This window comes from Lepisosteus platostomus, chromosome 11 (assembly GCF_059453375.1).
Source record: "Lepisosteus platostomus isolate fLepPlt1 chromosome 11, fLepPlt1.hap1, whole genome shotgun sequence".
Classification (NCBI taxonomy): Eukaryota; Metazoa; Chordata; class Actinopteri; order Semionotiformes; family Lepisosteidae; genus Lepisosteus; species Lepisosteus platostomus.
In genome coordinates this window covers 40,943,937-40,958,792 of record NC_142621.1, presented here as the reverse complement: position 1 = coordinate 40,958,792, position 14,856 = coordinate 40,943,937, and the positions used below count along the sequence as shown (strand labels likewise).

General features: G+C 45.2%; 1 protein-coding gene across 2 annotated transcripts in view; it reads right to left on the bottom strand.

The window, feature by feature from the left end:
* The window catches only part of fasn (fatty acid synthase), a 40,507-nt gene that overhangs the window by 7,438 nt on the left and 18,213 nt on the right, over positions 1 to 14,856 (bottom strand). For both annotated transcript variants that reach the window (XM_088599686.1, XM_088599687.1), the window contains exons 15-36: positions 13,721 to 13,836; positions 13,143 to 13,318; positions 12,147 to 12,338; positions 11,585 to 11,665; positions 10,540 to 10,725; positions 9,972 to 10,151; positions 9,411 to 9,614; positions 8,943 to 9,256; positions 7,648 to 8,034; positions 6,872 to 7,036; positions 6,125 to 6,240; positions 5,519 to 5,673; positions 5,126 to 5,329; positions 4,675 to 4,825; positions 4,075 to 4,253; positions 3,376 to 3,495; positions 2,642 to 2,764; positions 1,864 to 2,087; positions 1,187 to 1,385; positions 823 to 974; positions 538 to 629; positions 7 to 404 (exon numbers count right to left, since the gene is read on the bottom strand). In XM_088599686.1, the coding sequence (XP_088455812.1) occupies positions 7 to 404; positions 538 to 629; positions 823 to 974; positions 1,187 to 1,385; positions 1,864 to 2,087; positions 2,642 to 2,764; positions 3,376 to 3,495; positions 4,075 to 4,253; positions 4,675 to 4,825; positions 5,126 to 5,329; positions 5,519 to 5,673; positions 6,125 to 6,240; positions 6,872 to 7,036; positions 7,648 to 8,034; positions 8,943 to 9,256; positions 9,411 to 9,614; positions 9,972 to 10,151; positions 10,540 to 10,725; positions 11,585 to 11,665; positions 12,147 to 12,338; positions 13,143 to 13,318; positions 13,721 to 13,836 (4,114 nt within the window). The remainder of the gene's footprint in view (positions 1 to 6; positions 405 to 537; positions 630 to 822; positions 975 to 1,186; positions 1,386 to 1,863; positions 2,088 to 2,641; positions 2,765 to 3,375; positions 3,496 to 4,074; positions 4,254 to 4,674; positions 4,826 to 5,125; positions 5,330 to 5,518; positions 5,674 to 6,124; positions 6,241 to 6,871; positions 7,037 to 7,647; positions 8,035 to 8,942; positions 9,257 to 9,410; positions 9,615 to 9,971; positions 10,152 to 10,539; positions 10,726 to 11,584; positions 11,666 to 12,146; positions 12,339 to 13,142; positions 13,319 to 13,720; positions 13,837 to 14,856) is intronic.

Below are 14,856 nucleotides of genomic sequence, written 5' to 3'. Positions count from 1 at the left end.
GCTTACCCAGAATATGTGCCACGGCCTCCACCAGGTCCCTTTGGCCGGCGCCCTCGCTCTTGGCCGTCACAGCCCTCTCCGCCAGCACGAAGCTGGACATCACTGGGCGGGGCTGGTTCAGGAAGCGGTCCAGCACCTCCATGCAGGAGCTCATCCTCTGCGGCAGCGTCCCGCCAATGACGGCGTCGTTCCCACCCATGGTCTCCAGGACCACGCCCACGTCCCCGATGGCGCCCCACTGCACCGCCAGCCCGGGCAGCCCGTCGTGCCTCCGCTGCTCGCAGATCCGCTCCATGGTGGAGTTGGCGAAGCCGTAGTTGCTCTGCCCGGCATTCCCGCGCCCACAGCTCACCGAGGAGAAGACCACGAAGTAGCTCAGCTCCGGGCACTGCTCTCGGGTCACCCTGTTAAAGGCCAACACGTGCCACACGTTTTAGTCTAAATATGTAAACAGCAGCATTAAGAATCTATTCTATTCAAAAGAAATTGTGAGTTTGGTAAAAATGCTTGGATGCTTGGATGGATCTCAATTTTTACCTGTCCAGGTGGATGGTACCATTGTATTTTGGTTTGTTAACGTCTTGGAAGTGATGGGGAGTCAGGTTCTCCAACATGCCGTCTTTTAGGACCTACAGGGAAGGAAAAAACATAGAGCCTGACCAACAAACCAGATTTCTGCAGAAATTGATCCACCAAGCAGTGTTGCCCTTGCAGCTGAGTTGGATTAATACGTCGATTAAGCCCAGAGGTAGTTTTCCCTAGTGCTTGAAAAGGTTCATCATAACGACTAATCATCCACAGAGAACTGAAACCTCCACTTACCATGGCAAGATGGAAGATGCCACCCACGGGTCCCAGCCTGGCAGCCTCTGCGATGAGGCGCTGAGTCCCCTCCAGGGTGCTCACATCACTGGTGGACACCAGCACCTGAACGCCCATTCCCTGCCACTCGCGCACCCGCTTGGCCTGGTAACCTGAGAAAAGTAAAACCAGAACTCTTCTTACCCTGCTCTAGCACACACATTTCACGATACAGACAACAATCTCTCAGAGCCTAGTCAGTGTGTATACCTCCTCTAATTGGTGCCATTCTCCTACTATTTGTAGGATTACATGATTAATCTTACATCAAAAAACTTATGGTGGAAAGTTATTTAGCGATGAAAAGATACAGTTGCACGCTCACCATTGCGGATTCCAGATCGTGATGTCAGCACCAGTTTGCGTGCTCCCCGCTCAGTCAGCCAATGAGCAAGCTCCAGACCAAAGCCGCCCAGCCCACCAGTGATGATGTAAGAATGAGAGGCGGGGCAGGATGTGCGGCAGATGGCTGGGAGGGAGAGGGGGGCGGAGTCTACACCAGGCCCGTTTTCTTCAGCGCGCACCTGACAACACAACAAGAACCGTGAGCAGCCAAGCACTGTACGAAAACAGGTTTTCATCTTTAACACATTAATTCATTTTCACTGCTAGATCATTTCTGTTTTTGCACACACCCAAGCTTTCTCTAAGATTTTTAGACCAAAAGGATATCCAACCTGCAGGGCCATATTATTTAACCATGACACGTAGCAGTCAAGACCTGTACTGTACTATGTATATATGCAGCTCAGATGTTATTCATAACCAGCACAAAATCTGACATAAGGGTGAGATATAGTGCATATTTTAATCTGCTACAGAAGCAAATGAGTTATTTAGTTTTAGGACATTAAGTCTTAAACAATAGTTTTAAATAAAAACCACAATGTCTAGAAATCAAGAGATGGTGGTTTCCGAGTCTGTGCTGTTGAAGAGATTAAATGTGTCTGCAAGCACAGCAGGTTACAAGGCTAAGGGAATGAAGAAGGGGCTTGGACTGACCTGCAGCAGGACCTTGCCGATGTGCTTGCCCTGGGCCATGTAGCGGAAGGCCTCCTCCACCTGGTTCCTCTCGAAGACAGTGGTGCGCAGGGGCTGCACCACCCCGGTCCTGATGCCCTCCTGCAGCAGCTGGGACACCTCCTCCCACTCACGGTTGCCCTCCTCAAACAGCGCGTCCAACAGGATGCCGTGGAATGCCACGTTTTTCAGGAACAGAGCCATGCCTGCCCCAAATACAGCAATGACGATGCATTAAAGCAGACCCACGGAACCAGTTCAGTAGTGTCTGAACCCTGTGCAACTTTAGCCTTGTAGTATGGAAGTCTACTGGGGGAGGATGGGGAAAGATTTTGTTTTTGATAGGTGTTTTCAGTGTTTTGCTTCTGGTAGTATCCATACTGCATATTCTCCTCAAGGGGGTGCTCTAATGCCCAGCTGCAGTGCAGCATGCACACAAAGTACAGTAAGAAAGTCATTCTGGGGAGAAACAATACAGTGTTTCTTATAGAGTAATGATATTCTGTACTGGATTCTCACAAAAATTTAAGAAGTGAATTCAGATCTTGCTGTAGTGTTCCAAATGTTCTGTGAGGTAGTCAGTTACTTTACTTTTGGTCAATGAATTAGCTTCTAAACTGCAATTGAAAACACTGTTACCAAATAGTGTTCTCGCTGGAAATTAAGTCAGCGCTCTAAGTTTCTTGAGAAGGCCAGAATAATGGAATCTGCAGGTTTATTATCATTACTTCTTATCAACCGCTGTGTCGGCTGTGCTCACCAAGAGGGGTGTTGTTGGAGAGGTCGTATTTCCCGATCTCCAGGAATCTGCCATGTCGGGCGAGGCAGCGCAGGCTGGCTTGTAGCTTCTCTTCTGCCAGAGAGTTCAGCACCACGTCCACTCCTGTGACAGTAAAACAGGCATGGCTTCAGTCACAGCACCGATGCACTGCACTGTTATATCTGTAGAGTGCTAATGATGGGGAAAAAAATCTGTCGCCTTGAAACCCCTTATCAAGAACTCCTCCAGAGGATTCACTGCTGAGACTACTCAGCAAAAATGTTATTTGTATGTGTTATTGTTACATTGTTAATTACTCCATATTCTGAAAACTGAAAACTGTGAAATTTTAACAGAAATGACTGTCTCTTGTAAATTTTCAATTTCTTGCAACCCCTCTCTGGGAACACCTACATTCTTGATTGTTTGATGCTGTCAGAGGAAAGTATGAACAACGTTTTTACCTTAGAAATTAGGAAGGGAATTGTTATTGTTAATAATATAATACCGTTGTTTGTATTATTTTCTACTTTAACTTTTGTTTGATTTATTGAAAAACTCAGTTTTTAATGAAATCATGTTACATAATTCTCAGAAATGTTCAAAGTTCTGAGATTTGGGAAACATGGCCTAATTAAAAAGTGATTTGAACAGATTTTGAGTTGATTCTGTTGTTCTTCTAGAACAACACATCTTATTCCCTTCTGTGTGAGGAATGACCTGTCCGAGCTCACCCCTGCCCTGTGTGTGCTGCAGCACGTGCTGCTCGAAGGAGGCGTCTCTGGAGTTGGCGAAGCAGTCTGGCCCCAGCTGAGGAAAGCGCTCCTGCAGATAAGCCCGCTTCTCTGCTGAGCCTGTTGAGGCACAAATCCAAGATATTGTCATCGCCCATTTACACAACCCACACAAGGCAGAGACACACACCGCTGCAAGAGCTGAGCGTTAAAAAGCCAGGTGGTAACCTCCTCCCCACCCTCTCCTAGCTGTCTAACAGCTACATTACTATACTAGCTTACAAACTTATTAGCTATCCTATTGTTGTAAGTAAACAAAACTATCCTCAATAAGACGTTACTTGACCACAACAAAGATATACAGTAGATATATTTGTGAAAGATATAGGATACCCATGATGCTACCCAAAGAAGAGCTTTGTGCTTAAAAAATGTTGCTTTTTGCTCATTTCTGTATGCATCCACATATCATTGTCTTCCTTTTGCTGTTCAGGCCCAGTGCTTAGCTGGTTCTTTGTTTGCTAATGGAAAACCTACCACCTCCTTCACCTCCTTGGAGAGTTTGCAAAAATGCCTCCTTGTTAAAGTCAGTCAAATGCCATTGCAATGAAACTACTCTCTTTAAACAGCTTATTTAGGGGATGTCTCACTGAGCACCTTGTGCGCACGGATGGCAGCAGACAGTGCCCGCTGACTCACCCACAGTGGTGAAGACCCTGCACCGCTGGCTCAACGCAATTGCAATGGCTGCCTGGCCCACGCCCCCCGAGCCGGAATGAACGAGCACGCTCTCCCCGCTGCGCAGCCGCCCACGGACCACCAGGGCGTAGTAGGCTGTGGCATAAACAACCGGCACTGAGGCTGCCTCCTCCAGAGACCTGCGGGGCACAGAACAGTCACCTGCTGGGCTCTCACACCAACACAACATACGTCCGTCCCGTTTTAGTCCAGCTCTTGCAAACGTCCAGCCAGAGACCACTTCAATCCCCCTGGAGTACAAACTAATAGGCTCATTCTCCATTTAATAAGTTTTAAAAAAGAATTCATGGTATTTTATGACATACAGTAGCTTCATAGTAAAAGTATAACGTAAATGTAAATGTTTTGCATTCCTTAATCAGTGTTTAATTGAAGCCTGATTAAATAACCTGTAAAGCAGTGTTATTGTCATTCCACATACGTAAATAACACAGGTCATCTCACACATTTTCCAATGCTCGTCAGTTCTATTCATGCCCTCTTTAGCAGTCTGCTTCCACCACTCCGCCTCTCTAAAGAGTAGTGACTCTGATTACACACCAGCTGGAGGGCACTTCCCACAGAAAGTTCTTGTCTGCATCCACGCAGGTGGCAAGGCCTTTGGCCGGCAGCAGCCCCATCACCCGCCTCCCGCTGGGGTCACGTCCTGAGAATTCCATTCCCAGCATGCACTGCTGCAAAGCCAGGTCCCCTGCAAGCAAGCAGCGGAATGTCAAGGCAGCGTCACAACAGGAACGTAGGCTTTCTCCTTGCTAGCAATCTTTTTTAGTTTTGCTCAAATTGTAGGATTTGTCTAGGTGTCAAGGGCTTTCTCAAATGCTCAACTATCATTAAAGCTATCTAACGCATTCCCACTGTCTATACATATATACGTTTGTGTGACATCTGAGAAAAAGATGCAAGGATAATGAGGACACTGACGTTCTCACAGTATCAAAATAATAGCCTTTGCTGTTCTTTCGCACTCAAGCAGGGAATGTACAGGATTTACCTGGGATGGCATCGGGAGGTAGCTTGCCGGTGGCCAGCATGATGTCTCGGAAGTTGAGCGAGGCATAGTAGACACGACAGAGCTGGACATTGGGGTTGGTGGCTGTGAAGTGGCGCAGCGGTGAGACAATCCAGCGTAGCGAGGACAGGTCTCCTCGAGTTAGCACATTAACATAAGCCTGCTCCGTCCACTCCTCACTGAGCTCTGGAGGGGGACACACAGAGACATCAAGAAGTCATCTGACTGAGTGAAACAATGTGACAGTGACAGGTAGCTTGGCTCACTGGATAAGAAGTTCTCCATCTCTAATTAAGAAGGAGACATACTACTGCTCACTGATAATATCTAGGGCCATTAGCCCAGAATGACTGTGTTTGGAGCTTCAGGGCTCACCTTGCTGAATGAGATTATGCCTGAAAGTCCCCCACTGTCCGTCCCGATAGACATTCATGGTGAGGTCTCGCTGAAGTATGACCTGCATATCTTTGTGGGTGGGGCAGAGCACGGGGGCAGCTGAGGAAGCTTCCAGGTTTGATACAAATGCACACCTAGTGAATATAAGGGCACACACATGACATCAGCTACCAGGTAGGTAAGTCTGTAGGATCTTGGTCTGCGAAGAACACAAATGCATCAGAAGGGTTACAAATGTGAGGAGGCTTTTTGGTCCTTATAGCTTAGAACTTGTTTGCATGCCAGTAGAAAATTGATCTAAGGATATCTCAGAGTGCCTTCTCTTGAACGAGGTCAGGCTGTCAACTTTAACAACATGGCTGGGAAAAAGAGGTTTTACAAAACATTTGAATTTACAGTGGTTATGGATTTGGAACATAGAGATTCATAACCTATGCAATGAAATCATATTTTTAGATATATTATCTGTAGATATATTATATTGCCTTAATGTAAATGGCTTCACAAGCTGAAGCACACCACACAGGAAGTGTAGTAGTAGATCCTATTTTGTACATATCCACTCAGGAGATAAAGTGCCCTCACCGTATCCGCTGGCCTCCTGGCTCCTGTCTCAGGCAGTTCACCATGCCAACAACCCCCTTGTTTCCCGTCTCTGCAGTGAGCCAGACAGGACTGTCCGATGGCTCAGCTAAGGTGGACTGAGAGAGAAAGGGGAGAAAAGTGTCAGAACCCTGCACAGAATCTGAGAGTTTACCCAAATACCGTTTAGCTTAACAATTTGCATTTGTTTAATTTTAAAGAAGAGGGATTTTACAGGCCACAATTTACCCTTTCAGGAGTTTGGTCAAACCCTAATTAAGGCAGGGTGGAGGTACTGTATAATTTGCGCAATGAGTTTTACTGGATTAGCTCTTCTGGCTGTGAAGAACAACAGCCTTTTAATGACAGGTGAGTCAGGGATGCGAAATGAAAAGCAAAAACAACTGGAAGTGCAATATTTTTATAGGTGGGTTGAAATGGGTGAGATTAAGATGTGACCTACCCCCAGATTTTTCAGTTTCAGTTAAATTACCTAAACATTTTGAATTTCCTGAAACATCTTATATGGTTGGGAACCAATACAAGTATTAAACAGCATATCTCTAGAACAGCTATTCATGGAATCCAGATAAAAGCTAAACATCAAATTCATATAAGAATAATCAAATTGTTATTTCGCCATTATTCTCTGCTTGCACTTTAAGAAGTACTGGAATACTGTACAATACAATACCAGACGATACAGCTTCACAGCATCAGCAGTGTCTTTATGTCCCCCCAAAGCCTCACCTTCAGACTCTCCACCCACTGGTAGTCTGTCCCGTCAACTGACAGGAAAATGGGCGCCTTTGTGGGGGTCTGCCGACGACACAGGAAGAGGGCGGAGCCATAGAAGGACCTCCTGATGAGAACTGTGTTGAGTGACGCCTGGCTGAGAACCTCTTCCCACTCCGCCTGTGAGGATAACTTCTGTTATCAACAGCCTCCATCTGATTTTGAGTCATTCACAACCTACGCCAGTTTTATAACCCTGAAAAAGGGGTGGTGCTTTCCTCAAGGCATGGAATCGTACCCCTGACATCATGGTAAGTACCCAGAACAAACTTGGCCTGCCTAAAACTGGCTCAACTGTAATTAGGAATAAGGGCTCCCTTCTGATTGTAAAATAAACCATTTTTAATACATAATTCTAACTGTTAATTAATTTTAAATTAATTGATCGTTATATGAGTAATTTCATGTTTAAGAAAGTTTTCCCAATCCTTCTCTAAACCTTTTTTACTGGACCATACCTTAGCTACGAGCAACTATAACTTTCTAGTGATACTCTTAACATCTAGGCAACTTACACTTGTCCACTGTAAATTACTGGGCCCAAAATGTGCCCACATTGTTGAAGTATTCAACATTTTTTAAGTAGCACAATGAAGAAAAACATAAAACAAATCCAACAGTGATTCCTAGTATACTGAAACAGCTGTGCCAGCGTTCATAACACACAGACTGTGTCATGGCTGGATTTAGGACTATGTAGGACAGTCAAGGGGATAGCAATGGTGCTGTACCTGTGACAACAGACCCTGCTGGCTGTTCTGGGTGGTGAGGAAGGAAACGGTTTCTCCCAGTGTGTCTCCTTTCAGCAGGACATGCAGCAGCACAAATCCTCTCTCCTTGGCGGCCGAGGCCAGGTTACGCACCATGTCAGCGGGACAGGGCGGGGGGCTGGCACAGCAGTTGCAGAGCACCAGGTCCATTCCACCCATGTTCCCAGGGGCCAGGCCCTTGTGAGGGTCCCACTGGCCCACCGAGACCCCCAGCTCCTCCAGTGAGGGTGCATGGGAGGCCAGGAGGTCGGAGGTGGAGTCGCTGGCAGTGTAGTCCAGCTGTAGCAGGGGCTGGATGTTCAGGAGTGGAACAGCCCGGGGAAACAGCAGCCCATCACTGCACAGGGCCTGCAGGAAGGAAGTCAACCATATATATAAGAACAACACCAAAACAACCTTCCTCTTTGGGTCAACGATCCAAGAAGCCCAGTTGTTCCCAGCTATGAAGTGTTTTCCAAATCCCAGAGCCCTTTGAGAAAAGCTCCTCCAATTTTCTGTCCAGTTTTCCGTACATTTGATCTTAATTTCTGCTTGTCATCTGGTCTTAGTTCCTATGTGGAGACTGAAGTTGCTTTTTAAAGTTGATTTTGCTGATCCCTGGTAGGATTTAACTGAGTATGAATTTTATCTTAACATGTTGGATATGTTTTCGTTCAATTGTTCACAAAATACAACATTGCGGTAAAAAAGATATAATGTAACCAGAAGTTACTTTATATATTTTAGTCTACACAATTTAGTCAAAACCTCTGCTGGCCTTTTCAATATAAACTGTTATTAAGTTTTGGTTGTGCGAAAAGACATCAAATGTATCATTATTATCATTTATTTCACATTAAAACACGATAACAATAAGTGAAGAGGTAAACTGTCACTAGCAGCCAATATGAAGTGTTCATACTTCATATTAACTTCACTTGACCCTCTCTACACACCTACAGTATAAAGCTAAAAGTCTGCTCTAAGGACCATTCAGGATAAACATAGGCTTGAAACAGAATGGCAGATGTGCAACTGAAGTCCATCAAAGAACTGTCTTTCTGCAGAGAGAAGGAAGGTGGAGTCGCCTGTCACTTTGAGTGAAAAGAGTAGAACAATGCAAAACATCACTTCTAGAAAGCACAAGATTCTTAGTGTCACTAGAGATTTAGGATTTAAATGGTCAATTTTAATCACATTGCTTTGGAAATTACACTGCTCCTCGTCTGAGTTGTACAATCTTACATAGCCTATCCGTGAGAAGGAGTGGTCCCCACCTCCAGCACTCGGAGCTTGCCAGGAGTGGAGTTCTCCAGGACTGTGTCCAGGCAGTAGCGCAGGGCCGCAGAGTCCAGCAATCCGCCGAGCAGAGGGTCCTGGAGCAGGCACTCCCTCTCCTTCTGTACCGTCAGCTCCAGCTCGGAGTGCAGGTTTCCGTTCAGCTCCAGCCCACAAAGCACCGACAGCAGGCGCAGGAGCCCCTTGTCCGACTCCGAGTCTGAAGGCTGACCTTCTGCCACCTCCTCCAGCCCGGGGATGGAAAGTTTCACACCCTGCTGCACCAGCTTCCTCTGCAGCCTCTGGATCAGCCCTGCGTCACAGAAGCAACAGCATTGGCCCTGACCTGGATATGCTCTATGTAGAGCAAAGGTCCTACTCCCAGTGCTATGGACAAACGCACTAAGCATGGATGAGTAAAGTCTGTTTCCCACCCCAGTGCTATCGATATCTCAGGCTTTCCTCACCTCTGCAGCGCTGCAGCTCTTCACCGAGCTTCTGGCTATCCCTTAGGCACTCTGTCTCCACGTACGGCACGAAGCCAAACTCCTCCAGGATTGGGGGGCTGTGTTGCTGTTGGCGACGAGGTGCCACTGTGGCGTGGAGGCCACAGATCTGGACTCCACCTGCCACAATGTTGTCCAGGCAGCGGTTAACAGTGACATCCACAGCTGTGAAGAAAAGGGAAGGAAGGAGATGATGAAACATGGACAGGAACTGTGGGGTTCATTCACTGCAATGGAATAGTAACACCTATTGATCACAATTTACTCTTCTGGCCTTTATGCACTCTTCATATTTACTTAACAACTCCATCAGTGCTTTCCTAAAACTCTTAAAGTGCAATTCTTCCAATATATCAAACGTCTATAGCATGTGTTACAGTAAAGCATTAGATAAAGCAATAAACATCACTTGTCCATTAAAGTGTACAATCAGCCACTGAATGGTCCAAAGCACATCTTTGGACAGGCATCACAAATTTGCATACATTTTTGAACACCTGAACCCACATGGCATGGACTTGCCTTTCTTGTCCTCTCCATAGTCCCTCACTCTTTCCTCGTGCAGTACAGGATCCACACACACCGAGCGGATACGCGTGGGGAGGCGCAGGCTGCGCCCAGACAGTCCCACCACAATCATCTGCAGCATGGTGTCCAGAAACGTCACCCAGTTCCCAGCCCACTGCAGCTTTCCACTGTCCCCTGCACCACAGAGACAAATGCCAATCACGTTTTTGTCACAAGATCAGCAAGTTCAGATAAAAGACAACGGGATATGAACATTACATATGATTGTACAGTAGCAATAAAACTAAGGCTTGTTGATTTAACTGTACAGGGATATTAATGAAACTACTGTCAGAGATTTATCATTTGGTCAATTATCTCCTGACATAAGTATTAACACTGCCAGGAAAGGTATCTGTATAACAATGCATCATGTCCCCACTTCTGATTTCAAGACTGATACAACAGTTTCCATTGATCTGGTTCGCAGACAAGCACTGCACCACAGAATATTGCAACAGTGCTGGCAGCGACTGATCTCTCATTGCACGGCAGCTGCGCTCAGCGTGACCTCGGATCTTACCAGAGTTATTGGACTCCAGAATGCCCTGGAATGTTTTGCCGTAATCGTAGCCCCGCAGGCGCAGCTCTTTGTAGATGTCGCTCGCTGTCAGCCGCAGCTTGGGGTCGCTCTCTCCTACTTCGCAGGGCGTAGCCATTTGGGATCGGAAGGCGTTCAAGGCATTCTCCTCCAGGAGACTCACTTTGCCTGGGACAAGAGATGGCACAACAAGAGCCTTAGACAAGGAAGCCAGAGTACACAGTGCACAAAAAAAAAGGAAATCTCTCAATACCTTTCCTGTACAGAATACGAGATACCCTGAATTATTTCAGCAGTTTCTTTTTGCTCTTTGCATTCCCTTAAACTGAGAACAGAACGAACGGGGAAGTAATGCACACGGCAACTCCAGTCCGCTGGGCCTGATTTCTGCAAGTTTTATGCATATTTGTCAATTAGCACCTAAGGCAGAAATAAAACAGGTGATTTGACTTCATTTCCAAATACGGTAATTAAAGATGTGGTAAAATCCAAAGGATTCATTAGTGCTCAAGGGCTAGTTGTCCATCCCTGACACAGAGCTTGCAGGAGTTGCACATAAACATTTTGATTTAGACATAAGCACAAATGTTAATTTTAGTTAGTTACTAAGATGCACTATATAATAGATGCTATTGGTTCCAATTGCATTTTTAATGCCACTCAATACATAAGTAACAGGATATTTCTTCAGATAACAGTGGCTGAGGATGTACTCACACTAAAAGTTTGATTTAATTGCCCTTCTCTAGTAATACAAGACTGAATACAGATTTTAGCTGATACTGTTACTGCCAGGAAGGCTTTGCAGGTGTACTACTGACCTGCCCCATTTATAAAAGAGTCTTCCAACAATACAAATTCTTGCAAACCAATGTGCTGGTTCAGTGCTGAACATGAAGCATGGTTTTACTTCATCATCAGAGACAACCCACACAACATCGGGTAAAATGAATCCAGTTTTAATTTGAACACCAATAACAAATTGTTATAACACCAACGGCAATATAGAAAAATTCTGTTTGCTTACCACTGACTGCCAGGTTGCCATTCTCAGACACCTCAAACTTGTTGGAGGCAGGCATGAGGCGAACTTCCAGCTGCACTGAGCCTGAGGAAACCAAAACATCACAGCATGGTGATCAGAATTCCTGAGGGAACCAACACTGAGGTCACACAAATAAAGAATGCAGAACGTTCCTGAAGTGCCCATTCAAATGTTTCCTTTAAAAAGGTTTTGAGAGGTCCCCCTTTTCCCAAGAATGCAGAGCAACAGTCTATGATTCAAGAAATGGACTGTATGCGCTCTAGTTCTAGTACATTCTAGGTAAGTTATGTATATGGTACTTGTTTCAGGACTGTGTGTAAGAGTGTTGGGAGGAAAAGAGACTTCTCACATGTTTGTTTGTTTTTTCTGTCTCATTTGATTTAATAGTCTCTGTTTCAGATAGTGTATTCACTCTCTTCTCATTCAGGACTCTGTCACCTGCTGGTCTCTCTTTTGTAAGCCATGTTTGTAAGCATGAGGCTTGCTCATATCTGAGGTCAGACTCTGCCTCTGGCTCAGGTGACCGTACAGGGCAGTCTCTCACCTGTCTTGGGCAGGATGGTGGCCCTGTGAATGGTGACATCCTCGAAGATCACGGGGGTCTGCTCCATCACTGACCCCAGGCTGCGCATCAGTGTCCTCCAGGCCAGCACCAGGTACCCAGTGGCTGGGTACAGAACACGCCCATCAATGCAGTGCCCAGTCATGTAGTAGTCTGGGGATTCAGGGCTCATGTCTACAAAGGAGAGAACAAGAGAATAATATTGTAACATTCTTATGCAGTCTTGATCAGTTTTTCAGGTTCTGTGAGCGATAAGTAATTAAAAACATCAAATGAGAGGACACCTGACAAGTTTCCTAATTTGTTTCAGAACACAGTGATCCATAGTACACCGTCACTGCGTCTGGAATACATTGACCTTTTACTTATTGAAAACAAACTCAACAAACATCACTCAAAAACAGGTGTCACAGAATGCAAACCATTGAAGGAGGAACAGGCTGTGATTAATTAAGTTGTATAAGTGGCCAAGATTGTGTAAATGTATGCCTCTCCCCAGTTTTCAACTTCAAGTTTTCTAATGTAGGCAGTGGGGCAGGGACCAATAAACAACAATTTAAGAACACACTGGCCGTTCAGACATGAAGCAATTGCCACACCCTAGGTACTGACGCATGGACTTGTGAGGGGTTGCTGAGCCAGTATAAACCAGGCCTTCGGCAGAGGGGGGGAGCAGGAAGCAAACAAAGAAGTGACTCTGTTTGTATTTGCTAGGTGGTGTAGTTGTACAGGAATAATTCTTTTTTGAGGGGTCACCTAACTGTGACCCAAGCTGATAAAATTACATTTTGGCTCATGCACAATTGATTTTAATTTGTAGTCCACATTATCTATACTAACAGGAACACAGTATTCTTTTTACACACCTCGATTTCTGCTGTTTTGCATGATTTTGCCTATACAACATTCGGATGTGTAAGTTTTGTCAATGAAAAGTAAATTGTCATCTAAGTATTCAAAAAAGTATTTGGTTCTCACCAATGTTATAGACTGTGGCTGAGGTGGAGCCACCGGAGCCAGTGGGGAAGTCTTCAACACTCGGGACGTCCCAGACCTGTGAGTGGTCCCAAACGATGTGGGGGGAGATCAGGGGGGTTCCCATGGGGACTGGATACTCCACAGGAGGGTACAGCTTGTTACTGTCCACGTTGATCCTGGAGGGCATAGAAAGGCACTCAGAGGACATTCCCAAACTGGCAGAGTGGGCAACTATCAGTGCAGCAAATTATGTAGGCCAAGCAGAGTAGGCACATAAATAATAAGTAGGTAAATAGCACAGACTATTGTTGTACACTCTTACCCACTTTCAAAAACAGTCTATAATTAAGATATCCGAGTGGCTATGCGTCTAACTAGAATAAACTCTAAATGAACAACAAAAATGTACATAGTGTACTGTAAATTGTACTGATTTCTGATTAATCCTCCAGACACTCCCCTCACTAGACCTAAAGGCTATGGCTGCGGTCACTCTGGAACACACGAGGAAAGTCATTCTCTTCTCTTGATCACACACCCATAGTCTAACTGTCCCGGAATTCGTGGGGCACATTTACCCATTCATGTAGATCTTGCCGATGTGCGTGAGGAAGAACTCCAGGTTGTTGGCGTGGCCTCTCTTCATCAAGGGCAAGATGGAGCAGGTGGGCTTCAGGCTCCTCTTCAGGATGGCCTGCAGGGAAAGCCAGTGAGAGGTCAGCCAGGCATATAGGGGAATAGAACATTCCCATTTCTGACCAGCTGTGGCAGGAACCAGACTCATGTGGCTTGCATACTGGCTGCTTGGCCTCTGCATGACATTGACTCCAACTCTATGTTCTCAGGCACTCCCAATATTTTTGAGCATATTATTGTTATTATTGTAATCGCATTTTACTTTGTTCCTGTGGAGACTACCACAGCATTCCATCACTTATTGTTACATATCTGTTACGTCTTGTATCAGACTCTACAGCCAACGTGATCTCACTGTTGGTTAATGAGTCAATTTATTTGTTGTTTAATGAAATCAGAATCATAATTAACTGACATTTGATCTTAAATGGTGTCTGCACAAGATCAGGAACAAAATTCCGCAAAAAACACTATCAATGCAAAGCTTCTAGCAAAATAATGATACGCTATGCTAAGAATAATAAAATTAATCTGGGTGAATCATATTCATGGAGATTCTGTTTCACAGGACATTGAAGAGACTGTAAATTACTTCATTAGCAACACAAAGAAACATGTCCTCCTTTAAGCCTCATTACTGGCTTTGCTGTTTCTTAACATTAATTAAGGAAATAGGAGGGCAGAGATATGCTTTGTTAATATGAATAAGATGAGATTCACAATTAAATCTGAAACGTTTACTCCAATGCTATATTACAATATCGTCTCAATCATATCTCAGTTTCAATCATATTACTATTAATATCTTTCGTACCTGCTCCCATAGGAGCTCTCGATTACGTACCAAAAACACCATGGCTACTGGCCAAGGCTCTACTCAATGCCAATTGGAGCTCATTGCTGTGACGACGTGATCTGGCAGGAGATTGATTCCACCTGCGCGCAATTAACCCATCACTTAACTTTAACCAGCAGGATATCTCAGACCAGCCTTGAGTTGGCTTGCTTCCTTTGACCACGCTTGTGGATTTCCCTTTGTGCTTTTGCTCTGTGACTGCCCGGCTTGCAACCCTGATTC